At 37.0% G+C, this 26,430-nt stretch overlaps 1 protein-coding gene across 10 annotated transcripts in view; it reads left to right on the top strand.

Annotated features, from left to right (window-relative positions):
* AXDND1 (axonemal dynein light chain domain containing 1) overlaps positions 1-26,430 on the top strand; it is an 81,041-nt gene that overhangs the window by 39,194 nt on the left and 15,417 nt on the right. For all 10 annotated transcript variants that reach the window (XM_001488358.5, XM_023640633.2, XM_023640632.2 and 7 more), the window contains 6 exons: positions 1,808-2,042; positions 8,759-8,960; positions 9,755-9,848; positions 12,345-12,544; positions 13,359-13,455; positions 22,414-22,524. In XM_001488358.5, coding sequence (XP_001488408.1) covers positions 1,808-2,042; positions 8,759-8,960; positions 9,755-9,848; positions 12,345-12,544; positions 13,359-13,455; positions 22,414-22,524 — 939 coding nt within the window. The remainder of the gene's footprint in view (positions 1-1,807; positions 2,043-8,758; positions 8,961-9,754; positions 9,849-12,344; positions 12,545-13,358; positions 13,456-22,413; positions 22,525-26,430) is intronic.

The raw sequence follows: 26,430 nt of genomic DNA on the forward strand, positions 1-26,430 counted from the left end.
GCATATGAAAGACAAGGAAAACGGCAAGGGCTTTAAAAATATGTTTAAATATTTTATTTTCAGTTCTATTTTAGATTTTGGGTCAAATAAAGTTAGGCTGCCAGAAAACAATTGGGAAAAGACACTTGGGTGGCAGTGAGGGTAGTTCTGATTCTCTCATCTCCTTATCAGATATAAGGATCCTTTGTGCCTCTCCTGTACCCGGCTTTTGTCTTAGGACCAATCGGACTTTTAAAATTAATAACAACTTTTAAAAAAATTATGGTATAATATATGCAAGATAAAATTGATCATTTTAACCCTTTTTAAGTGTGCAGTTCAGTGGCATTAAGTACAGTCACATTGCGTTGCAGGCGTCATCACTATCCATGTCCAGAGCTTTTTCATCTTGTTGAACAGAAACTCTGTCCCCGTTAAATAATAACTTCCCAGTCCCTGCCCTGGCCCCTGGCGACCACCGTTCTGCTTTCTGTCTCTGTGAATTTGGCTGCTCTAGGCACCTCATGTAAATGGAATGGTATAGAATTTGTCCTTCTGTTACTTATTTCCTTCAGCATAACGTCCTCAAGTTTCACCCATGGTATAGCATGTGTCAGAATTTCCTTCCTTTTTAAGGCTGAATAATATTCCATTCTATGTATTTACCACATTTTGTTTGTTTATTAATAACATCTTTTTAAAGGGTTAGAGCTTTGAAAATAGGTTTCATTAATCAAATTGCTATCACGTTATACAAAGGAAAATATATAAGATATTGAAATACCTCCAAAGTGAGTATCAAATTCATGACCTGATGAAATCTCATCCAGATCCCAGGAAGCCGCTGCTTTGCTTTCAGAATGACTCGAGCAGAATATTCTCAAGATTGAAGGTGTTTGTTGTCCTATATACAATATGGCTAGTTTAGTGACTTTTTACTGTTTATCTGGCAATTCTGACACTGCATAGATAAAACTGAAAAAAAAGTCATGCTTCTGTATTTAGTAGGAATAATAATAACTCTTATTCATTAAGCACTTACTCCGTCAGGCTGAAGGTGCTGTGTGTACATTATCTTACTTAGTCCTCGTGGCAGCCACTTGATGCAGGTTTTATAATCCTCATCTTACAGATGCGGAAATTGAAGCTCAGAAATGTTAAGTAACTTGCCTAAGTTATCAATAAATGGTAAGTGACTGAGTCGGAATTTGAGTCCAGGTCTCTCCATCTCCAAAATCCTTACTCTTAGCTGCTCTGCTGCGTCACTTCCCTGTACTGATTACTCTTGCTGAAGAGTGCGCGATTGGTTCCATTATCTGAGTCACAAATAACGGCAAGTTTTATGTATAACTGCACCTTATTTTTTCCACAAATGTTTATTGATATGTATAGGACTTGGGCTTGGGGTTAGACAGACAAGTAAAACGTTAATAAAACACAACCTATGCATTCTAGGAACTTTCCCCGTCTAGTGGGGATGATGTAAACAGATATATTATATCCCTACCAAAGCAAGTAGTAATTAAACTTGCTCAGCTCTCTGGGACTTAATTGCCTCTCCCTAATTTTTTACCCACATACAATTTAATATAATGATTTTCATCCTGGTAAACCGTAGGTTATCTTATAGAGTATCAAAATTAACTTAAATTCACTTTAATTTTAAAAATGTATGTCACATATTTCAAGAAGAAATGGTCTTAACAAATAATAATAGGATATACAACTCTAAAATGATCGGGAGTCCCTGGGGAATAAAGATCGGTAGACTTTGATGAAGTCAGTAGTGAATAACGTGCTGATCTCCTTACCCCCCTTTACCCTCTAGATGCTGCATGAAGATAAAGACAAGTTTACTGGGGATCATCTAGTGTCAAAATACGATTCTCTCAAGATTATTAAACACTTACAGGAAAACTGGATGGATATTGGGCTTGGGATATTTGGTCGCCATAAAAGTATGGAGGGGGAGATGCCACCAGAGCGACAGTACATGGAGGAAATTGCGAAAAGCATAGAAAGACTCTACAAAGAATTTAAAATAAGAATAAATGGGGATAACGGTAAGAAAAAAACACTAATGAGTAGATTGCTTGACGTAAAGAATTTCAACAGTAATTATTATTTTTAATACAATTAATATTTAAAATCAAAATAACACATGCATATAGTTTTAAAAATCAAGAAAAATAAAGCATTGAGCATCAATTTATTGAGATATAATTCAAGCGCAATATATTTCACCTACTTAAAGTGTACAATTCGATCATTTTTATTATATTCACAGATGTGGGCAACCATCACCACAGTCAGTTTTAGAATATTTTCATCAAAAGAAACCTTGTACCTTTTAGCTGTCACTCTTTTATCCCCCCTGTCCCCACCCCAGTCTTAAGTCTACTCTTTTCTCTATAGATTTCTCTATTCTGGACTTTCATATGAATAGAATCATATAGTATCTGATCTTTTGTGACTGACCTTTCACTTAGCATAATGTTTAAAAGGTTCATCTATGTTTCAGCACGTATCAGTACTTGCTTCATTTTTATGGCAGATAATATTCCATTGTATGTATATATCACATTTTGTTTATCATTTTATCTGTTGATGGACGTTTGGGTTGTTTCCACTTTTTGGCTATTGTGAATAATGCTGATATAAACATTTGCTTACACATTTCTGTGTGGACATAAATTTTCATTTCTCTTAGGTATATACCCAGAATTAGAATTGCTGATCATGTGGTAGCTCTGTATTTAATTTCTTGAGGACTGTCACACTGTTTTCAAAGAGGCTGCATCATTTTATATACCCACCAGCAGTGTATGAGGGTTCTGATTTCTCCACATTTTTGCCAATCCTTGTTATCTGACTTTTTAATTCTAGCTATACTTGTGGGTGTGAAATAGTATCTCATTGTGGTTTTGATTTATTTGTGTTTTCCTGATCACTAATGATGTTGAGCATCTTTTTAAGCCTTATTAGGCATTTGTATTTAATCTTTTGGAGAAATGTCTATACAGACCCTTGTCCATGTTTTATTTTTATTTTTTTATTTTTGTAAAGATTGGCACCTGAGCTAACAACTGTTGCCAATCTTCTTCTTTTTTCTTTTCCTTTTTCTCCCCAAATCCCCCCAGTACATAGTTGTATATCTTAGTTGTGGGTCCCTCTAGTTGTGGCATTTGGGATGCTGCCTCAACATGGCCTGATGAGTGACGCCATGTCGGCACCCAGGATCTGAACCATGGAAACCCTGGGCCGCTGAAGCAGAGCATGCGAACTTAACCACTCGGCCACGGGGCAACCCCTGTCCATGTTTTGATTGCATTATTTGTCTTTCTATTATTGGGTTGTAAGAGTTCTTTATATATTCTAGATTCAAGTACCTTTTCAGATATATGAATTGTAAATGTTTTCTCTGATTCTGTGGATTGCCTTTTCATTTTCTTGGTGGTTTCCTTTGAGATGCAAAAATTTTTAATTTTGATGAAGTCCAGATTACCTATTTTTTTCTTTTTTTTGTTTTTGCTTTTGGTGTCATGTCTATGAATCTTTTTCCAAATTCAAAGTCATGAAGTTTCCTCTATATAGTCCTCTAAGACTTTTATAGTTTTTGCTCTCAGATTACGGTGTTTGATCCATTTTGAGTTAATTTTTTTATATGGTGTGAGGTAAGGGTCCAACTTCATTCTTTTGCATGTGGATATCCCATTATTCCAGCAGCATTTGTTGAAAAGACCATATTTTCCACATTTAGTGGTCTTGGCACCCTTGTCAAAAATCAGCTGACCATAGATGTATGGGTGTAATTCTGGACTCTCAATTCTATTCCATTGGTCTATATGTCTGTCCTTGTGCTAGTACCACACTGTCTTGATTACTGTTGCTTTGCAGTAAATTTCAAAATTAAGTATGAGTCCTCCTACTTTATTCTTTTTCATGATTGTTTTGGCTATTCTGGATCACTTGCAATTCCATATTAATTTTAGAAACAGCTTATTAATTTCTACAAGGACATAAGCTTGGATTTTGATAGGGATTGTGTTGCATCTATGGATCTGTTTGGGGAAGATTGGCATCTTAACAATGTTAAATCTTTCAATCCATGAACGTGGGATTCCCCCAATTATTTAGATTTTCTTTAGTTTCTTTCAACAATGTTTTGTAGTGTTCTGAGAATAAGTTTTGCACTTCTTTTGTTAAATATTTTCCTTTGTATTATATTCTTTTCAACACCATTATGACTGCAATTGTTTTCTTAATTTTATTTTCGGGTGCTTCATTGCATGTGTATAGAAATACAATTGATTTTGTATCCTGACAACTTGTTGAACTCATTTATTAGTTCTAATAGGTTTTTAGTGGATTCCTTAAGATTTTCTGTTTACGAGATCATGCCATCTGTTTATAGAGATTGTTTTACTTGTTCTTTTCCAATCTGGATTCCCTTTATTTATTTTTCTGGCCTAATTTCCCTGGCTAGAACCTCTAGTACAATGTTGGAAATTATGATGTTAGCTGTGAGTTTTTCATAGATGCTCTGTATCAATGTCTTAATCTGTTTGAGCTGCTGTGACAAACTACCATAGACTGGTGGCTTATAAACAACATAAATTTATTTTTCACAGTTTTGAAGGCTAGGAAATCCAAAATCAAGGCAATGGTAGATTAGGCCCTCTGGTGAGGCCCCTTCCTGGCTCGTAGATGGCGGCTTCACATGGTTGCAAGAGTTAAAGGAGCTCTCTGGGGTCTCTTTTATAAGGGCATTAATCCTGTTCATGAGGGCTCCACGTTCATGACATAGTCACTTTCCAAAGGCCCCACCTTCAAATACCATCACATTGGAGGTTAAGATTCAACAAATGAATTTGAGGAAAACACAAACATTCAGTCTCTAGCAATCAAGTTTAGAAAGTTCCTTTCTATTTCTTTTTAAAATCCCCCCCAGCTTTATTGAGATATAATTGATGTATAATATTTTATAAGTTTAAGGTGTATAATTTGATATATGCATATATTGTGAAATAATTACCACAATAACTTTAGTTAACACATCCATCACCTCACACAGTCACCAATTTTTTTGTGTGACGAAAACTTTTAAGATTTACTCTTTCAGCAACTTTCAAGTATACAGTACAGTATTGTTCACTACAGTCATGCTGTGCATCACGTCCCCAGAACTTATTTATCTTGTAACTGGAAGTTAGTACCCTTTGTTAACCTTGACTCATTTCCCCCGCACTCACCCTCCCCCTGCCCCGGCAACCACCACTCTACTCTCTGTCCTTATGAGTTCAGTTTTTTTAGATTCCACATATAAATGAGATCACATAGTACTTGTGTTTCTCTATTTGACTTATTTCACTTAGCACAATGCCCTCAGGGTCCATCTATGTTGTTGCAAATAGCAGAATTTTCTTTTTTACGGCTAAATAATATTCCATTGTACATATTTACCGTATCTTTTTTATCCATTCATCTGTCTGTAGACACTTCGGTTGTCTTGGCTATTGTAAGTAATGCTGCAATGAATGGGGGAGTGTGTAGATATCTTTTTGAGATAGTGATTTCGTCTCCTCTAAATGAATACCCAGAAGGAGAATTGCTGGATCCTCTGGTAGTTCTATTTTTAATTTTTTGAGGAACTTCCATACAGTTTTTCATAGTGGCTGTACCAATTTACATTACCAACACTGCACACAGGGTACCTTTTCTTCCAAGTCCTCACCAACACTTATCTCTTGTCTTTCTGATAGTAGCCATTCTAACAGGTGTGAGATGATATCTCATTGTGGTTTTGATTTGCATTTCCCTGAGATTAGTGATGTTGAACACCTTTTTATGTACCTGTTGACCATCTGTATGTCTCCTTTGGAAAAATGTCCACTCAGATCCTCTGTCCATTTTTTAATCAGATTGGTTTTTTAAGATTGTTTGTTCTATTTCTGTGAAAAATGCTATTGGAATTTTAATAGAGATTGCATTGAATCTATAGATTGCTTTGGGTAATATGGACATTTTAACAATATTAATTCTTCCAATCCATGAGCATGGAATATCTTTCCATTTATTTCTGTCTGCTTCAATTTCTTTCATCATTGTCTTATAGTTTTCAGTGTACAGGTCTTTCACCATCTTGGTTGAATTTGTTCCTAGGTCTTTTATTCTTTTTGATGTGATTGTAAATGGGATTGTTTTCTTAACTTCTCTTTCTGATAGTTCATTATTAGTGTACAGAAATACAACAGATTTTTGTATGTTGATTTTGTATCCTCCGATTTTACTGAATTGGTTTATTAGTTCCAAGAGTTTTTTGGTGGAGTCTTTAGGGTTTTCTAAATGCAATATCATGTCATCTGCAAACAGTGACAGTTTTACTTCTTCCTTTCTGATTTGGATGCCTTTTATTTCTTTTTCTTGCCTAATTGCTGTGGCTAGGACTTCCAATACTCTGTTGAATAAAACTAGCGAGAGTGGGCATCTTTGTCTTGTTCCTGATCATAGAGGAAAAGTTTTCAGCTTTTTATCATTGAATATGATGTTAGCTGTGGGCTTGTCGTATATGACCTTTATTATGTTAAAGTATGTTCCCTGTATACCCGCTTTGTCAAATGTATAATCCAGTGACATTCATGTAAAATCAGACGTGTATGCATAGAAAAGTAAATAAAATTATGACTTAACAGTAATGAAGTAATAAAACAAGAAAAATTGGGGTCCAAAGGACAGTTCAAAAGAAAATGCAAGCGATTTGAAGAGGACTTGGATGGGTTGATGTTCAGAGGCCAGGTACTCATGAGAGGCTGTTCCTGATGAGTGGAAGAAAGTTTAAGCTGATTTTGTGATTATTTGCTTATGGCTTGAGTCTATTGTCAAAGAACAAGCAGTCTTTCCCTTTTGTGAATTTGGAGATTAAGACCTTTTTATTCATATATGACCACGTTCCTACATTTGCATTTGTCTATCTGACACAATTTTCTTTCTCCCTGGAGAACTCTCTTTAGCATTTCCTATAATTTGGATCTGCTGGTGATTTCTCTTTGTTTTTATTTTCCTTTTTTTGTTTAAATGATCTTTTATCTGTGTTGTATAGAATTCTGATTTGGCAGCAATTTTCTTTCAGTACTTTACATGGTCTAATCCAATATTAAACATGCACTGAATTTTTAATTTCAATTATTGCTTTTCTCAGTTCTAGAATTTTATGAACTTTTAGAGTTTCTAGTTCTCTGCTGAAATTCTCCATCTTGTCACTTAATAACTTAAAAATTTTAATCACAGTTAATCTTAAAGTCTTGTGTCTGGTTCAATAATATCTGGTTCTCCTGTAGGTCTTTTTTTATTATCTGTATTTTGTCTTGGTTTTGAGTCAATTCTTTTCCTATCCCTGACTGTTTCTGATTGATACTGGACATTGTGTGTGAGAATTTCTAGAGATAATTTGAGACTCTGAATGGTGCTATATTTCACAAGAATGACTTTACTTTTTTCTTCTGGCAGGTCATTTAGGGTAAGGGCAGATCGTTTTAATCCAAACAGGGACTGAGCTGAAGTGAAGTATGGCTTCAGGCTTTGTGAGGGCTGGTCTATTTCTGCTCCACCCTTATTTCTAAGATGCAGCCCTCAAGGGTTCAGGAGTCCCAAGTGAAAGTCTGATGTGTTTACCTCTACTCCTTAGCAGATTTTGAACTTCAATATTATCCCTCCAGTAGGGTGACCAGATATCTCAGTTTGCCATGGGAGATATTGAAAATCCATCCTCCCAAACCTGTGGGAGACATTAAAAACCCGTCCAAGCACTTTCACTCACTGTGTCACGTGTTACGTAAGAATCCTTCCCAGTAAAGTGTTCCAGGCAACCCGATCCATTAACTGGCACTGTTGTTCAACATGAAACTACTGTAGATGGGAAAACACAATCTTAATTATCTGCAGCAGCAGTAGTGTAGATATAGATAAAATGTCAATACTTACCCATGAGAATATATAGTGGGCAGAGAAAAAAGAAAGTAGTAAATGGTTTAAAATAAATGAGAAAGTCAAAATGATGAATGATAGTGATATGAACAGACCATTTTGAGTACTCCTAAGATATCAGAGTTTACTGATGAAGGCAGTGAAAATATTTTCATTAAGGACAAGAAAAAGTTTGCTTTTTAATTATTTCTCTTTATATATCTCTGAGATGGGAGCATTTTCATTTCTTCTTTTGCAAATGAGATAAGACAAAGGTATAGAGACGGTATTTTGCCATGATCTTACAGTGAATCAGTCAAAGAGTAGGATCCAGACTTAATCTTGTTCAGACTAAAACTATAAACTTTGTGAAAACCTGAACAATGACCTGAAAAATGGCTCAAGAACTATGTCTGTTGTCAGTTCTGTTATTTACTATCCTATAATCATGAAGAAGCTTTTTATTGTCATTGTCTTCTTAACAGAATGACAAAGTGAATTAATGCCTTTTACAGAAAACTGTAGCTTATAGTTTCTGGGTTTAATGCATTTGGTTCTCAGCTGAGAAGACATAAAACTTCGAGTATAAACTCTTATCAAAGAAATAGTCCATCAGTCAGAAAAGCATGAATGATACGGTGTTTATTCACTACACATTTATTTAGGAACTCCTCTTTTCAAGATTCTCTGCTAGGCAAGCTATAGGATAATAAAAAGATGAAAAAATATATGCCCCTGCTCATTAATATTTTATAATTTATTATTGAAATAGACTTACAAATACTTCTAGAAGTTAATACTTTTCTCACTTTCCTAGGTATCTCAAAAATTCTTCCAAGTTTGATTAGCTCTCTTGAATCCTGTTCTTTCAAGTTGGAAAACCTCCTGGTGTTTCCTGAAATGCTTCTTGAAGAATGGGAGGGAATTAATGGAAAAATTAATGAAATGAAATCTCAGTTGGATGCACTGTTGAACATTATTGGTACTGTTCCACAGTACATAGACATGGATTCTGGCTCGTAAGTTCCCTTAGCACTCTGCCGGGTAGAAGAAGGGAATCCCCACTTCTCAACTGCATTTTCCCAGTGCCTAGACTCAGCAACAGGTAGCTGGGGTCAGACAGGAAACCTTGCCATCCTGTTCCTCTCCGGAAGGAAGCCATCTGACTGGGGGCTGAGGGAACCCTATGTTCTTGGCTGCAGCGGTCTAGACTGGAGTTTCTGCCTCGCTGAGCGGAGGGGAGAGCAGGAGGAGTCTTGGTTCAGATACTGCAGACTCTTGACTTTCTTACCGAATCTTCATAGATTGTCTTGAATAGATGTTTCTTCAGTTGCTGTTTGTCCTTTGGACCATTTCCAGAGGCTTTCAGTGTTTTTTTAAGAAATAATTTTCACCAGTTTCACTGGGGAGTAGGTCAGCTTTGCTCTTCATACTGTCATGTTGGAAGCTGATCTCTTGAGAGAACTTTAAAATTCCTTCTTCTCACTTTGTGGTCTCACCAGTCCAGAAGTGAACGTAAGGGGTGTGAGTGTGAGTTTTTATGGTGGAGAGCCAACACTGAAGGTGAGATCCGTGTTGTCCAAAGTGCGTCATGCCAGTTGCCTCCTACCTGCGGTTAGGAAGGCTATGTCAGTGAGTAAGCCATTATACCGGATCATTCAAGGCTTTGACTCACCTTTCCCTGAGTTCTCAAACAATTGTCCACACCTAAATTTACTAGGCCCAGACAAATGAAACCCTTTCTTTTAGCCGATAGTTACTTTCATACTCTAAGTAAGTGACTGATCTTTATTTTACTTGACTTTTCCTTCAGGGTACTCCAAGAAAATATCTATAACATGATTCAACAGTGGCTTTTGAAGATAGGCAATGAGATTAACAATGGTAACATTGAACTTCAGCGCCACGTATGTACACGTAGGGACTTGTGAGGTTATATTTTGCCTTGGCTGGGCGTTTTGTTCGGGGAAAAACCAGGTCATGCCTATTCAATTGAAGCAGGAAGTTGGGAGGGCAAAATTGGAACTTGTATCATATAATGACTCAAATGATTTGCAGTGGACTTTTAAACGCAGTATGTTTCTGCCTCTGGGATGAAGTTTCAGAGATGATCAAAGTTTTTGAGTTCTAATTATCTTGACTCAGTATACTGATTTTTTTTCCCTTAATTGCATTAATCTGAGATGTGACCATTTTAAGGATTTATGTTGGTGCCCTGACTAGCCAAAGGATGACAGAAACATGTTACTAGGAGGAAAGATAAGATGCCACAATACTACTGGTCTATAATTATTAGAACAAATAGAATTGTTCCGCATTTCTGAAGAACTGAACCTGTGGACTTTTAACCAGCATAACATGAAATAATGATTTCCAAAGGATGTCTTAGTTTATTAGTTTGTCATGTTTACTCCCACCTCCTTGTCTTAATTAATTTACGCAGGAATCTCTTATTATAAGTAAAGTTAATATGCAAATTCTTGATCTTACAAAATTGATAAAGTGAATTTAATTAATTTCAATATTGCTTAGATTAGGCATTTGAAAGGCAGAGAGCATCACGTTATATGAAAATACTACTTATGAAGCATTGGATTCTATCAGTCTATGAGCATGTTGTAAGCAAATAGGCACCAAGAGTTGAGGAGCAAATATATTAAGAAGTCTGGATCCAGGGGATCCTCAGGCTTAGGAGAAATTTCTATGACTTGGAAGACAGCCAAAATTAAGAAGAAAAAGGGTAGCAGAGTGCCCGTCACATAGGGAGACTCAACACACACGTGTTGAATGAAGTAAGGAAGAACATCGCAGCATTGTTGGTGTCTTACAGTATTGCTACATTAGCCCCTTCTTTGGGAAAATACTCAGTTTACCATTGGGCATGTATCTCCATGGAATCATATACTCAATTTTTGTATTATGGAATTCAATTTTTATAATATAGGATTATTTTGAAATTGCCTTTGTATACTTCTATTTTAACACTACATTATTATAATATAATTAAACTGTGTAGAAAATTTGCAAGATTATAAATTCCTTGAGGAACTCTGTATATCCATCCATCTTAACTGGTACAAGTATTTAAAAATGGAGAAGTTTGCCCCTTTTTCACCCACTCTTCATTTTCCTTTCTGATTCATCTTTTTCCCTCTAGTTTTGCTTTGTTTTCCCTTTATACCCTTCCTCCATCTGATCTGTGCTGCCTGGCAGTCTAAAACAGCCATCTGCAAACATTTTTTTTTATCATGTACCTCTATCAGCAAAAAATGTTTGAGCAAGTCATTTCTAAGTTACTATTTCTAACTTACATGCAAGAATTACTCTATTGACCTGTTTTTTACTTTATTAAACATATACAGGGGCTTGCCCGGAGGCGTAGTGGTTAAGTTCGCATACTCCACTTCAGTGGCCTGGGGTTCGCAGTTTCGGATCTTGGGTGTGGACCATGCTGTGGCAGCATCCCTCACAAAACAGAGAAAGATTGGCAACAGATATTAGCTCAGGGCCAATCTTCCTGACCAAAAAAAAAAAAGTGACATAGTGCATCTAGTGTTGAAACTGTGAACTATGTCAAGCTCATGCTGACTCTGACAGGTGTTGCATATCACTCTTATTTCCCTCAAGAGTTTAAAATCCCATGGCCTCCTTAACTGCAGAACCTTGGAGTGCCTTGCTGCACAATATGAGAACTGTGGCTTTAATGGGTTAATACCCTTGATCAAGCTGAAAAAGAGGAAGTGGATAGTTTAATATAGTATAGTGACCAAAAGAAAATAAGGTTACACTAGCTGAGTAGTGATGATTTGATTTCATTAAGCATGATAGTGTTGGGGCCGGCCTGTGGCCTAGTGGTTAAGTTTGGCACACTCACGGGTCAGCCTGGTAGTGCAGCGGGTAAGTGCTCATGTTCCGCTTCTTGGTGGCCCGGAGTTCGCCGGTTGGGATCCTGGGTGCGGACATGGCACTGCTTGGCACGCCATGCTGTGCTAGGCATCCCACATATAAAGTAGAGGAAGATGGGCACAGATGTTAGCTCAGGGCCAGACTTCCTCAGCAAAAAAAGAGGAGGACTGGCAGTAGTTAGCTCAGGGCTAATCTTCCTCAAAAAAAAAAAAAAAAATGTTTGGCGTGCTCTGCTCTGGCGGCCCAGGTTTGGACCTATACCGCTCGTTGGTGGCCATGCTGCACCGGTGACCCACATACAAAATAGAGGAAGATTGGCACAGGTGTTAGCTCAGGGCAAAACTTCATCAGCCAAAAAAAAGAAAAAAGAAAAAAGAATGATAGTGTTGTCGAAAATTGGACACAGGTATGATAATTTCTATTTTTAAATTTGCTATGGTTTTTATGGTTCAATTTATTTAAAATGGGTCATTTGTATTACAATCATTTTTTAACAGATGGATGAATTGCATATATCTATGATCCAGTGGATGGTAAATTTTCTGATTTTAATGGTACCTGACTTTACTGACCAAGACACTCTCCCAAATGTGGAGGAGGAATGTGCTGAAAAACGTGATATAGGAGTTGCAGAGTTGGAGCTAGATGCGATTGCACTGGCAAGAAAGTTGTCCCAATACTCCAGCTATTTGAGCAGGTGAAACTATCTGGTTATTTTATTACTTCCTTTCGAAGATTAAATGTGACATAAAGCAGAGGTGAGAAGGGCAGTTAAGTAGCAGCAATAAGAGATTATTTTAAAACCTTGGAAGAAATACTAGTTCAGTTTTTCAACTGGCTTTAACACTGTCCAGTTGGAATATGAGATTTTGGTGTTTTCCCAATGGCTTTAGAATTCTTTTGAAAACAATGTTAGTATGGGCAGGATGGGAAGTGAGTACAGGTGTGGGAGTGAGAATTAGTAAGAAACAAAAAGACTCTTTTACTTGCATCAATAAGGTACATCTTGTACTTTTGCCCATACTGGGGGGCATTTATAAAGAAGCTTGTAGTTTCCTGTGTAATTCCGTGCAAAGCTGAATGTATATTTTTGTATGTTTCACTAAACACCAACCAAAACATCCCTTAAAAAAAAAAGAAAAATCCCTTATATCTGAAAAGCTAAGAGATTCCCATCAAATAAAGATAAGTTCCAAAAAATTGTAATTTTTTAACTAGGAAGCATACTGTCACTATGATTACTGCAAATTCAGGAAGCAGTTTTTACAATCCAGCCAACTTTCCCCTTCATCTCCATTCAATGTTACCAGTGGTCAAAAGTAAGAGGAATGGAGGGCAGGAAGAAGGCAAGGGTGAGAAACTGAGAAAGAGTCAAATTATTCTCCTTGGTGAGTCATTAGCTTAATTATTATGATAAACTTTCACTGTATCTGGATTTAAAACACCTAGAAGAGGAACCACCGATAAATGGGTCATGCTGTATATGTGTGTGTCCGCGCTTTTTCCCCCAGTTGTTGCAGAGGGATGGTAACAGCCATGGCTCTGAGTATCGCAAGTCGCTCTAAAAAAAATCCTAGGAAGGAACTCCGTGAGCTGCAGAAGATGAAGGTAATGACTCTGTCTTCCCCTTAGTTTGTTTTGTCTTATTTTTTTTAAGCAACTTTTTAGGTTTAATTGATTTACAAGAAACAGCACATATTTCAAGTGCACAATTTGATAATTTCTAAAATATGCTTACACCTGTAAAATGATCACTATGGTAAAAAAGGAACGTACTCAACACTCAAAGTTTCCTTGTACCCCTTTGTAATCTCTCCTTCCAGCCTCATGCTGTCCCCAGGCAATGCCTGGTCCGCTTTCTAACAGTGAAGATTATTTTTCATTTTCAAGAATTGATATACAGAATGTACACTTTTGTGTCTAACTAAGCATAATTCTTTCAAGATTCACGCATATTATTGCTTTTATCCAAAGTCTGTGCTTTTTAGTGTTCAATAGTACTTCATTGTGTGGACACACACCATTTATCTATCCATTCTCTGTTAATGGGCATTTGAATTGTTTCTAGTTTTCAATTATTACAAATAAAGCGTCCATGCATATTCATGTACATATGCATTGCTTTCCTTTCTCTTAAGTAAATATCTAGGAATGAAATGGCTGAGTAATATGGTAAGTGTGTGTTTAACTTTTTAAGAAACTGTCAAACTGTCTTCCAAAGTGGTTAAACCATTTGACACTTATGCCAGCAGTGTATGAGAGTTCCCCTTGCTTCATGTCCTCACCAACACTTGATATGGTCAGTCTTTTCAATTTTAGACCTTCTAATAGGTAGGTGGTGGTATGCCATTGTGGTTTTAATTTGCATTTCCTAATGACCGACGATGTTGAACATCTTTTCATGGGCTTATTTGTCACCCATATATCTCCTTTGGTGAAATGTATATTTGAAAGTTGCTAAGAGAGTAGATCTTAAAAGTTCTCTTCACAAGAAAAAAAAAAAGTAACCGTGTGAGGTGATGGATGTTAACTAAATTTATTGTGGTATTCATTTTGCAATATGTATATATATCACATCACATTATGTTGTACACCTTAAATTTATACAATATTATATGTCAATTATATCTCAATAAAATGGAAAACAATGCAAAAATATTTTTCAATTGTCTTGTAATTTGGTTAGTAGATAATTGAGATATTTGAACAGTTACAAGTGAAATAAAATTAATAAACTATTTATGAAAAAATGTGAAATGTCTGTTCAAATCTTTGACCCATTTATTATTGGTTTGTTTGTTTTCTCATTATTGAGTTTGAGACGTCTTGGTCTGGCTACAAGTCCTTTATCAGATATATGATTTACAAATATTTTCTCTCAGTTTGTGGCTTGTCTTTCCTTCTCTTAACAATATTTTTCAAAGAGAGGGAATTCTGAATTTTGATGAAGTTCAATCTATCATTGTTTTTTGTTGTCTAGAGCTTGCTTTTGGTGTTGTGTCTAAGGAAATCTTGGTTTAATAACATCACAAAGATTCTCTCTCAGAAATTTTATAGTTTTAGGCTTTATATTCAGGTCTGTGATTCATTTTGAGTTAATTTTTTCCATGTATGGTGCCAGGTGTGGATTGAAATTTATTTCTTGGCATTTGGATAGCCAATCGTTTTAGCACCATTTGCTGAAGAGGCTATCCTTTTTCTATTAAGATGCCTTTGCATCTTTGTTGAAAATCCATTGACAGTGTATGTGTGGGTATTATTCTGGACATTCTATTGTGTTCTGTTGATCTGTTTGTCAACATTGTCACCATTATCAAACTGTCTTGATTTCTGTAGTTTTATAATAAGTTTTGGAATCAGGTAGTATAAATCCTCCAAATTTGTTCTTCTTTTTCAAGATTGCTCAGGCTCTTCTAGCTCTTTTGCTTTCCATATGTGAAATTTTTAGAGTTACCTTATCAATTTCTCCACAAAAGCCTGCTGGGATTTGATTATTATTACATTTTATCTATTGATTAATTTGTGAAGAATTGACATCTTAACAATATTGAATCTTTGGATCTGTGAACATAATATATGTCTTAATTTATGTAAGTCCTTCTTTATTTCTTTCAACAAAGTTTAATCCATCTTTTGTCAGGTTTATCCCTAAGGATTTCATATTTTGGTACTCTTAGAAATGATATTCTTTTCTTATTTCAATTTCTGATTACTCATTGCTAATATATAATTATAATACATTTTTAAAAATATATTGATCTTATATCCTGTACCTAGCTGAATTCACTTATTCCTCTAAGAAGTTTGTTTTGTTTTGTTTTCAGTTTCCTTAGAATTTTCTCTGTGCACAATCATGTCATCTGCAGATAGGGACAATTTTATTTCTTCCTTTCCAATGTGTATGTCTTTATTTCTTTCTCTTGCCTTATTGCATTGACTAGACTCTCTAGTACCAGGTTGAATAAAAGTGGTAAGAGCAGACATCCTTGCCTTGATCCGTCTTAGGGGAAAAGTATTTTTTCTGTCATCTTTAAGTATGATGCTAGCTGTAGGTTTTCCAAAGTTGCCCTTTGTCAATTTGAAGAAGTTCATTTTTATTCCATTTGCTTAAAAAATATTTTTAAGTCAGAAATGAATGTTGGATTTTATCAAATCCTTTTTTTTTTTTGGCATCTACTGAGTTGGTCGTATAAGTTTTCTTTTTTAGTCTTTCAATATGGTGAATTACACTGATTAATTTTTGAATTGAATGTTAAACTAACCTTGCATTCCCAGGATAAACCCCACTTCATCATGATATATTATCTCTTTCATGTATTGCTCAATTCAATTGGTTAAATTTTTGTTTAGAATTTTTGCATTGATGTTCATGAGGCATATTGATTATGTAGTTTTGTTTTGTTTTGTAATATCTTTGGTTTTGATATTGGGGTAATACTGGCCTCTTAGAATGAGTTGAGAAGTGTTTCTTACTCTTCTGTTTTCTGGAACGATTTGTATAGAATTGTGTATTATTTCTTCCTTAAATGTTTGGTAGAGTTCACCAGTGAAGCCATCTGGGATTTGTGGGAAAGTTTTAAATTACGAATATAGAGCTACTCAGATATAGGGCTATTCAATTTCTTTAATGGATTTAAGGAAGTTTCTTTACTGGATATAGGGGTTTTGTCTCTTTCTTCTTTAGTGAGCTCAGTAGCTTTGGTCTTGTAAGGAATTTGTGATTTCATCTAAGTTGTCTAATTTATTGACATAGATTTGCTCATATTCCCCTATTATTCTTTTAATAATTATAGGAGGTCTGCTCTCTCATTCCTGTTTTTGAAAGTTTGTCTCTTCTCCTTTTTTGTCCTCATCAGTATACAAAAAGATTTATCAATTTTCTTGATCTCAAAAACCAGCTTTGGTTTCACTGATTTTCTCTATTTTTCTGTTTTCTGTTTCCTAAATTTCCACTCTGGTCTTCATTATTTTTTTCCTACTTACTTTGGGTTTAATTTTCTCTTCCTTTTCTAACTTCATAAGGTATACCTGAGATCATAATTTAAGACCTATCTATAAACAGTAGAGTGGGTAAATATATTATGGTATATAGGGACTGGCGTAAAGGCTGCAGGCAATTTTCTCTTCTTTGGCCTGTGTGATGTTTAAATGACTGCTCTCATTAGACTCTACATATATATATTTTTTTATGCTCTTCTATATGTATGGTAGATCTCACAGTTTTAAAAAGTGGGTTATAAAAAATTCTATGTGCAAAATCTTACTAATAAATGTTAAAATCTCTAGGAGATGGAGACTTTTCTAGGAAAATAAAGTAAGTAACGTTAACTTCAGAAGGATAAAACTGGCCAATTTTCAGGGAAGAAACAGATGCATTTGTGAAAAAAAACCTAAAACTTTTTCTCTGGACTTGAGTATTTTCAGACTTTCAAGGAGCAGGTAGTCCCCATGCCATATAAAAAATTTAAGAGCATAGATAATGACTGCAAGTTTTCCCAGTTAATTTCAAATAACTGACAAAGTTCTAAAAAAAAATCCCAATAAATATAGGAGAAATAAACCTCATAAATACAGATGCTGAATCCAAATGTAAAAAGAGCAAATTTCATTCAGTAGAAATTTAAAATAATAAAACACTGTGAATAATTAGGGTACGTGTCAGGGGAGTAAGAATATTTTACTGTTTGAAAATGTGTTATTATAGGTATATTTCACTTCTCCTCATCTAACAGCTGGAATATCTCAGTTTTAGTTTTGATTCTGGGAAGGCCTCAAAGTGTTCTTCATGTGCCTCTGAACCGAACAGTCTCTGGGAGCTTGCAGCCCTCACTGTGCATCTAGAAATGTGCTCCCATCTTCTCAGGCCTGCTGCAAGCAGACCCTGCTGCTACCCACTCCCAGATGTGGTAGAGATCCTGAATGTGGCAGGCTGGTGGTGGGGACCAACTGGCCCGTGGCACAATACACCTTAGTCTTCATTCACTACTTAAATGGGGGTAGAGCTCCATGTGGTAAGACCGTGTTTCCAGGTAAAGGCAATTTTAGAATAAGGATTTTAGGATGCTTTGAGGTATACCTCCTCGTTAAATTTAAGGCTACAGCAATATGGAGGGACATTATTGTGAGAGGCTCTTCATGAGGGGACCTTAGGGAACTATATAAAACCATCCTTATTAGGAGATTTTTGTGAGAGCTTTGTACAATGGGCCATTCATTGCCTGTCCCACCCAGGCCCTCACTGGAGGCCCATGATCTGACTCTCTCTTTGAGAACCGACACTTTCCACCAGGCTACTTAGGTCTTCTGTTAAGCTCTTTCCCATTTACTAACCCTTTGCTAGCAATTTCAGATCAATAAACCGGGAAGTGTTGTCAGAGGAGGCTGAGAATCTGCTCTCGTGCCAGAAGTAAGACTATAACTCATCCCATCCTTGGGCCTTTTTTCTACCCAATGTGTAAGGCCCCTCTCTAAGTCTGAGGCTGAGGCCTTTCAAGGGTACATCAGACTAGTTTATGGCTCAGCAGGACCCCCTGCCCACTGCCCTGGGAGTGCCTCAGGACTCTTTATAAAGAAAACAAATGGTTCGTTCCCCCTTCATTAGGGTTGTCTTAATTCCAAATTCATCCCTGTCCTTGACTGCTACCGTCTTCCCCTGATCTCCTAGACAACTCTGTGGTACATGAACCTTTATGACATCAGACTCTGGGACTCCTATGGCCTCATCCATATCCCACAAAGTGAAGAGTGGAAGATGGTCCTCCGGAGAAGCCTTGTCAAATGTGGTTATACTGAGATGCTGTGTGGCTTGTCCCACACTCCAGCCACATTCTAGCACTTGAAGAAGAACATCTTGCCAACCTACTAGACTGATACTTGGATGACATTAGTGACAGTTTCCCACAGTATAATATTTCTTGGGCTCCTTTCCAGTGAATGAGAGTTGCATGATGCTGTACAGGATTCTGGAGTGGGAAGCCTCTTAAGTAAGTATCTTTTGAAGTTTGATCACTCTTACTGATGGTTCTTACTCTTCCACCATAACTACCTGGATAAATTACTTCTTCAAGAAGACTTGGGAATTATCTAGTTCCCCAAGACCATTGAGGTAGTCTGGTGGCTAATGACCCTGTTTACCTCCCACCTGATCCTGGCTTATCCTGACGCAGTTTGACTTCACACAGCTGAGCTACAGTTAAGCTGGAAGCCATTCTTCAAGAGGATTCAGCTCTAGCGATCCTTGCCCCTGTGACTATTTCTGAAAGAAACTGGTGTCAGTGCATATCAACTGCTCAACTTGGGAATACTAATTGCTTATCATTAAGGCTTCATTTGAGGCTTGGAAGCACTGTATCAAAGAGGCCTGGCATCCAGTGAGAGTATATTGGGACCACTGCAGTCTAGACTAGCTACTGAAAACCCAGAAACTTAGCCCTCAATAAGCTAGATAGATGTCTTTTTTCACGTGCCTTCAGTTGACCATCTATAATGTTCCCAGGCATCTAGAATTAGAGTCACTGATGCCCTGGAGTTTAATCATAAACTGAGCAAATGGCGGATGACCTGGAAGGATCTCTGAGATAACCTTCAGCAGGCCAAGACTGGTAAAAGATACACATTGACCAACACCTGATAGTGCTGAGAATATATGGGAGGGAACTATCTCCTCTCAAGAACAAAGGAATACTGACCCTGGTGGAAATGAGAGGATTTCTAGCTGGGGCCCTTCAAACTGACTTCTGGCTGCAGTTGACTCCCCCCCCACGCCATTCTTTCCCATCTCTGCCCTGTGTAATTTATCAAGACCCTGCCATCCACCATGGGCTGCAATAACTTCCTGTCATCCAAGTACTATTGCCAGTTCCAGGATTTGGCCCTCCAAAAGGAGTATGACTTTGAAGAGTGGTGCTGGGGACCTGCCTCTTGTGGTGTTGCAGTAGGTAAACTCAGGGAAGTCCCAGATTTCCCAACTTTTTGTGGGGACCTGGGGATGATGGATTCTTAATAATTCCATTACCACCATAGTCTCACCACTTTTATAAAGACTATCTGCTGTAGCCTTCTCTTTCTCCAGCTTTTGACCCACTACAATAGGCTTAACAGTTAGGACCATCTCTTGCTTTTTAAATCCTCCTTCACCACAGACAAGAATTTCAGCCCTTTACTTCACACCAGAAATATTTATTAACACAACCCTGATTCAGACTTTATTAGAATTAAGTAACAGTGTAGATGGAAGGAGAGCCACATGTACTGGTTAGCAACCAAGCTATCTGGGTCTAGAGCTAGTCAAATGTGATGTTGAAGATTTTGAAGGAAAACTTGCTTAACTCTATAATTACTGTAAAACTTTCATCAAAAAACTCCTAGTGATGTTTTTCCCCTGTCAGGAGTCTTATGATAGTATTTTCGGTGTCTCAGAAGTTTATAAGAAAATGACTAAGATCTATTTCACAGTATGCAAATTCAGCTGGAGAATAGTTTATTTCTCATGAATAATGAATTAACTCTGAAGAAATAAAATTTCAAAAATATCATACTATTTTCAAAATTAACTAATGCTTTGTTCTCAGTACAATAAAGAAAGTTAAATAATATGTGCATCAAATTTTGTAGCTGGAAGGATCCTTGGGGGCAGTGTTGTGATGGAGACTCACAATGGCTCACAGGAGCTGACTGTGACACGCCTTCCCAATTCCACATTCAGCGATAATGGACTGAATTGATAAATACCATTGAAATAGCCATAGTGGGAATACATATATCATGGAAATCAGCAAATGCTACAAATTAGGGCTCCCCCCAACCCGAGATGGTGTTTACTAGTTCCATGTTGCATAGGGGTCATTAGTGTAAACCAACAACCTCATTTGTTTTTATTAGATGAAGACTATTTAAGAGTTTACTCAAGGGGCTGGCCTGGTGGCGCAGCGGTTAAATGCGCACGTTCCACTTCGGCAGCCCAGGGTTCGTGATTCGCATCCCAGGTGCAGACATGGCACCACTTGGCAAGCCATGCTGTGGTAGGCATCCTGCACATAAAGTAGAGGAAGATGGGCACAGATGTTAGCTCAGGGCCAATCTTCCTCAGCAAAAAGAGGAGGATTCGCGGCAGTTAGCTCAGGTCTAATCTTCCTCAAAAAAAAAAGTTTACTCAAGAAGTCACAGCTAACTAGGTGAACTTAGGACTAGAACCCAATACTTTCATATCCCTTGTTTGATCCTCTTTTCAATATGCAGTAAGACATCATCCCAACCCTTTGAATCCAGAATTTAAACTTATCAGTGAAATTACAAAGCTGTGGTAAACTTACCTCTACTGGCTTTAGCTTCCTTATCTTTAACATAACAGTTTGGATTTGATTTCTAAAATTTTTTGGCTCTGATATTTCATAGTAATTCCACAATTAAAGACAAGTTTAATAATGAGAAAAATATAAGACATCTTACTGCTCTTTATGGTTGATTTCAGGGACCTGAAGCAGGTCATTATTTCACCACACGGTACAGTTTTTTGATGGTTAAAGTGACCAGATTCTTCCCCAGAGAAGATAATGTTTCCCAATTCCCTCTGCTTTTACTCACTAATAAGGAATAATGGATCTTTTAAACGTTGAAGCCAGATCTTAGCTGTCAGGAGATCTTGGTAAAGTAAACGTAGGTTTGCTATTCACTCTAGGTAGACGAGACCTGCTGTAGACCCGGCTTGTATCTCAATAGATAAGGTGTGAGCGTCTTTTCTGGAACGGTGCCTCAAATCTTTATTCATTCACTCTATGGGGGCAGGGGCAGTAATATTTTTGTAGTGGTTTAGAGCCCAGGCCACCTAGATTAGAATCCAAGCACCATGCTTAACTGTGTCTGTGACCTTGAGCAAGCTATTTAACTGCTCTCTTCCTCAATTTCCTCATCTTAAAATATAAGGATAATAATAGAACGTATCTCAGGTCTCATCATAAGAAAAAAAAATTGTGACTATGTATGGTGATGCTTGTTAACTGGACTTATTGCAGTGATCATTTTGCAAGATGTACACATTTTGAATCATTACGTTGTGTACCTGAAACTAGTACAATGTTATTTCAATTATACATCAATAAAAAAATAATAGTATATGTCTTACATTGAGGATCAAATGAATTCATATATGCACAATACATGCTTATCACAAGAGTCTGGCATATAATTAAATGCCATGTAAGTGTTTGCTATCGTTATTGTTATGCAATCACAGTTGACCTGGCCAGTTACATAACGTTTGTTGGGACAGACCATTTGCCCATAGTAAATTCAGCAATCTTTCTGCATCTGGTTTTATGGCACTTCACCGCTCCTTAGTCCCATTCCAACCCAGGTTCCAAACCCCATTGATAAGACGTGATATTTAGGTCTACAGTCATAAAAAATCACATCTGCACAAATCTTGGAACCGAAGTGATCCAAAGCTAATTGAATGGCGCTATCTTTAGAGGCACTGTACTTAGAAGCTCCTCAACAGGAATGGGTGAATAAATTAGCTGGTGTAATCGGATTTTTCCTGCTTAGTAATGATCTTTTCTCTCTTCTCAGAAAGAATGTTATGAGTGGATCACCACGTGCTCTCACCTCCTGTCTGGGATCAAAGGCAGAGAAATAAATTTATTGACACATGAAGAAAAAGCGCACCTATTTGAAGAAGAGGTATTGTCCGTGTGTTAGCTCTGTTCGTTATTCAGCTTCTTCCTGCATTTCAGTGGATAAGGCTTCAGCAGCCTTTTCCAATCAGTGTTTTGAATCCTCATTTATTTACTCTATCAGAAGAGAATTTTGGCTCTGACCGAGAGCATTGGCAGTTCTTCCCGCTTTTAAGAGAGGATTATTGCCCAAACTTCTCTCCTCACTTTCGTAGCAGATGATTTTGTCGTCTGCTTCATAAAGGACGGGGTGGCTTTCAGAGGGGAGCTGCCTGCCGCTTCCTCAGCGTACGCTCAGATGACCTGCTTCTGCACACACCCTTCCTCCTCAGTCTCAGTCTTCCTGTCCAAGGTTATTTCTTCCTTTGAGAACTTAATCCCATGTCCATTGTCCTCTCTCTTTTGTATCTTTAACACCCTCCTCTCTAATGGTTCCATTTTACCAACATATAAACATGGTCCTTTCTCTCACTCTAAAAGACAGGTGCCTTGTTCTTGTCTCCTTCTCTCCTACTTCTTTCTCTTTCCTGTAACAATCACTTTTCGTAAAACTCTGAAGCTACTGTAAGGTCACCAATGATTCCTTATTGCCAGATCCAAGGAACTCCAATCCCATATTTAACCTGACTTCTCTGTAGCATGTGACCCTGTTAACCGTTCACTCTTTTTTTTTTAAAGATTGGCACCTGAGCTAACAACTGTTGCCAATCTTCTTTTTCTTTTTTTTTTTTTCCTGCCTTTTCTCCCCAAGTCTCCCCAGTACATAGTTGCATATTTCAGTTGTGGGTCCTTCTGGTTGTGGCATGTGGGACGCCGCCTCAGCATTGATGAGCCATGCCATGTCCATGCCCAGGATCTGAACCAGCGAAACCCTGGGCCACCGAAGCGGAGCACATGAACTTAACCACTCGGCCACGGGCCCAGCTGCCAATCATTCACTCTTTTAGTAATCTCTTCTCACAAGACAAAAATTCTGTGTTTTTTTTCCTACTTATTATTTCTTTTCATTCTACTTTTAGTCTTCCACCTCTACATACCTCTTAAACGTTGCCATTTTGCCTTGCCTTGCTTTCACTTCTTATTCTACCCCCTACACATTACTATTAATCCTGTGGTTTTAACTACCACCTGTTTACCGAGGATCTCAAATCAATGAATATCGTATACTTAATGGGAGTCACAAATGTTTATTTTTACTTCCATCTCTTTGAGGGAATTCACCTCCAGTAAATTCTGAAGAAGCTCCCATTACTATCAGAGCCATAAACTATACTGGTATGATCTGATGGCGCTGTAGGGGAGGAAGAAATTTTCCTCTACCCTTCTAGGTTCTTCTGGCTGGTCTAAGAATTAAATTGACAATAACAGGAGGAAATCAAAGAAAGTTTAATAACATGTACGCATGGGAGAAACCCAGGAAAACTGAGTAACTCACCAAAATAGCCAAAGCCACCACCTTAAATACCATCTCGAGCTAAAGACAAAAGAGGATGTTGGGGGTAGTGGTTTGGGACTTGAAAGGGGAGGAAGGCAATTCACATGGAGATGGGAAAGCAAATGGTTGATAAACAAATGTTTGCCATGCCAGGCAGAGACAATGGGACATGGAGAGGACTTTGATCAAATGGGCCTTGCTAGGTTCCTCCCTGTCTACCACACCTGGTTGATGTTGCACTATAGTTATCGATGGTGATAGCTCCTTCCTGGAAGAAGCTTTCCATATTAAATTCTTTTAGGCAATTAGGGGAAAGTCAAAGTTTCTTCCTGAGTCTTTTTTTCTTAAAAATAATCAAGCCAGAGAGACACATTTTGTGGTGGCAAATTCTGCTCCCCTACGGCATGTATGTCAGTGCTCTTGAGTCTGAGAGGGAAGTTTCTGTCTACATATTTGTAGGACTTTAATTTTACATTTAAACACTGAAGAAACACTACCTTTCTAAATTATACACCTTTAACAAAAGCATTTTCCTTTGCTGTCCAGATCTTGACCAGAATTATTTTGAACTTAACCACTAAATGATTTCATAAACATTATAAATCTTAAGTTACCGTATAGTTTTAGAAACTTAATAAAGTTCCAAAAACATAATGTTGGCTACACATCAGATCCAGGAAAAAATTCAAGAACTATACAGAATCATAGAATCTTAAGAACAGAAAGGATTTTAAAGGTGATTGAATTCAGTCAACCATTGACACATAGATCTTAGTGTAACACCCACACTTGATCATTGTGCCTATGTTTGAATATCTTAAGTGACAAAGAACTACTTTCAGAGATAGCCCATTCATTTTTGGTGAGCACTGACTATTAGAACATGATTCATTCTATTGAACTAAATGAAATGTCTACTTGTAGCTTTTTCTACCCACTGGTTAGGACCCACTGCTACATCTTTTTGGGTTGATATGAATGAGGCTGATTTGTCTTCCACATTATAGTATTTCCAACATTTGAAAATAGTCATATTCACCCAAGCCTATTTCTGGATCTTCTATTGATCTACTCATCTATTGCCTGTTCATGGGTCATTACCACATATTTTAATTATTGAGGCTTTATGATACAGTCTCATATTTGGTAGGGCCAGCCGTCCTCACTGATCTGTTTCAGGTGCTGCATTGCTATTCTTGCTTATTTTTATTCTACATAACTTTATAAGCTAACTCTAGAAAAAATATGATTGTTTAAAACTGGGATAATATTAAATTTATATATTAACTGAGAGAGGACAGACATGTTTATGATGTTGAGTTGTCCTAGCCAAGAATAGGGGATATAGGATGTCTAATTTTAGGCCTTTTGAAAATTTTTTATAGTTTGCTTATTTTGCACATTTCTTGTAAGTTTTGTGCCTGAGTATTTTATTTTCTGCTATTTTAAATGGGATCTTCTTTTCCATTATATCTTCTAACTGGTAAATGTTTGTATATATTTTGTTGATGCCTGTATTTTAATTTTATGTGCTGTGACTTTACTAAATTGTCCTGTTGTTTTTAGTAGTTTTTCAGTTGATTCTTTTGGGTTCTCCAGATATTTAATCAAATCGTCTACAAATACAGATAGTTTTATCTCTTTCTGTTCAATTATGATGCCTCTAGTTGCTTTTCCTTGTCTAATTGCATTGAATAATTCTTCCAATTCAATGTTAGATAGTAGTGAAGATAGCAAGCATCCTTTTATTGTTTCTGACTTTAATGTACCTTTAAGAAATATTCTGGCATTGCAGGTGATTGTTTAATTTCTTTATTGTTCCTTTAGACATCTCAGGCCATCCACCCGGCGTCACTTTCCTTCTGCCTTAACCTTTAGAGTTTTCTTTAGTCAGGATCTACTGGAAGATAACTCACTTTTTGTGTGTCTGAAAATGTCTTTATTTCACCCTTATTCTTAAAATTTTTTGCTGGGTGCACTATACTAGGATGATGTTCTTTTCTCTCAGCACAGTGATGATACTATTTCCACTGTTTTCTGGATTTTATGGTTACCAAACTCACAATTGAGAATTCAGTCGTCAGTTCCTTTCAAGTTGATCCATCCCTGTTCTTTGGCTACTTTTAAGATGTTCTTTTTGTCTTTGGCATTTTGCAATTTCACTCTGATGCATGGGGGGTGGATTTTCTTTTCTTTTCTTTTTAAATTTTCACTTGGGATTCTCTTGGTTTCCTGAAACTTTGGCTTGGTTTCTTTCAATAGATCTGGAAATTTTTCAGTTGTTATCTCCTCAAATATTGTCTCTACCATATTTACTGTGTTCTTTCCTTCTGGAACTCTGAAGGGATATGTACTGGCATCTGTCCCCCACATCTCTTGATCCTCTTTCATATTTTCTGTCTCTTTGCCTCTGCATTGCATCCTGGATAATTTCTTCTGCCTTTCTTTCTTTTTTTAAAGATTGGCACCTGAGCTAAC

Source organism: Equus caballus, chromosome 5, assembly GCF_041296265.1.
Source record: "Equus caballus isolate H_3958 breed thoroughbred chromosome 5, TB-T2T, whole genome shotgun sequence".
In the NCBI taxonomy this organism is placed as follows: domain Eukaryota; kingdom Metazoa; phylum Chordata; class Mammalia; order Perissodactyla; family Equidae; genus Equus; species Equus caballus.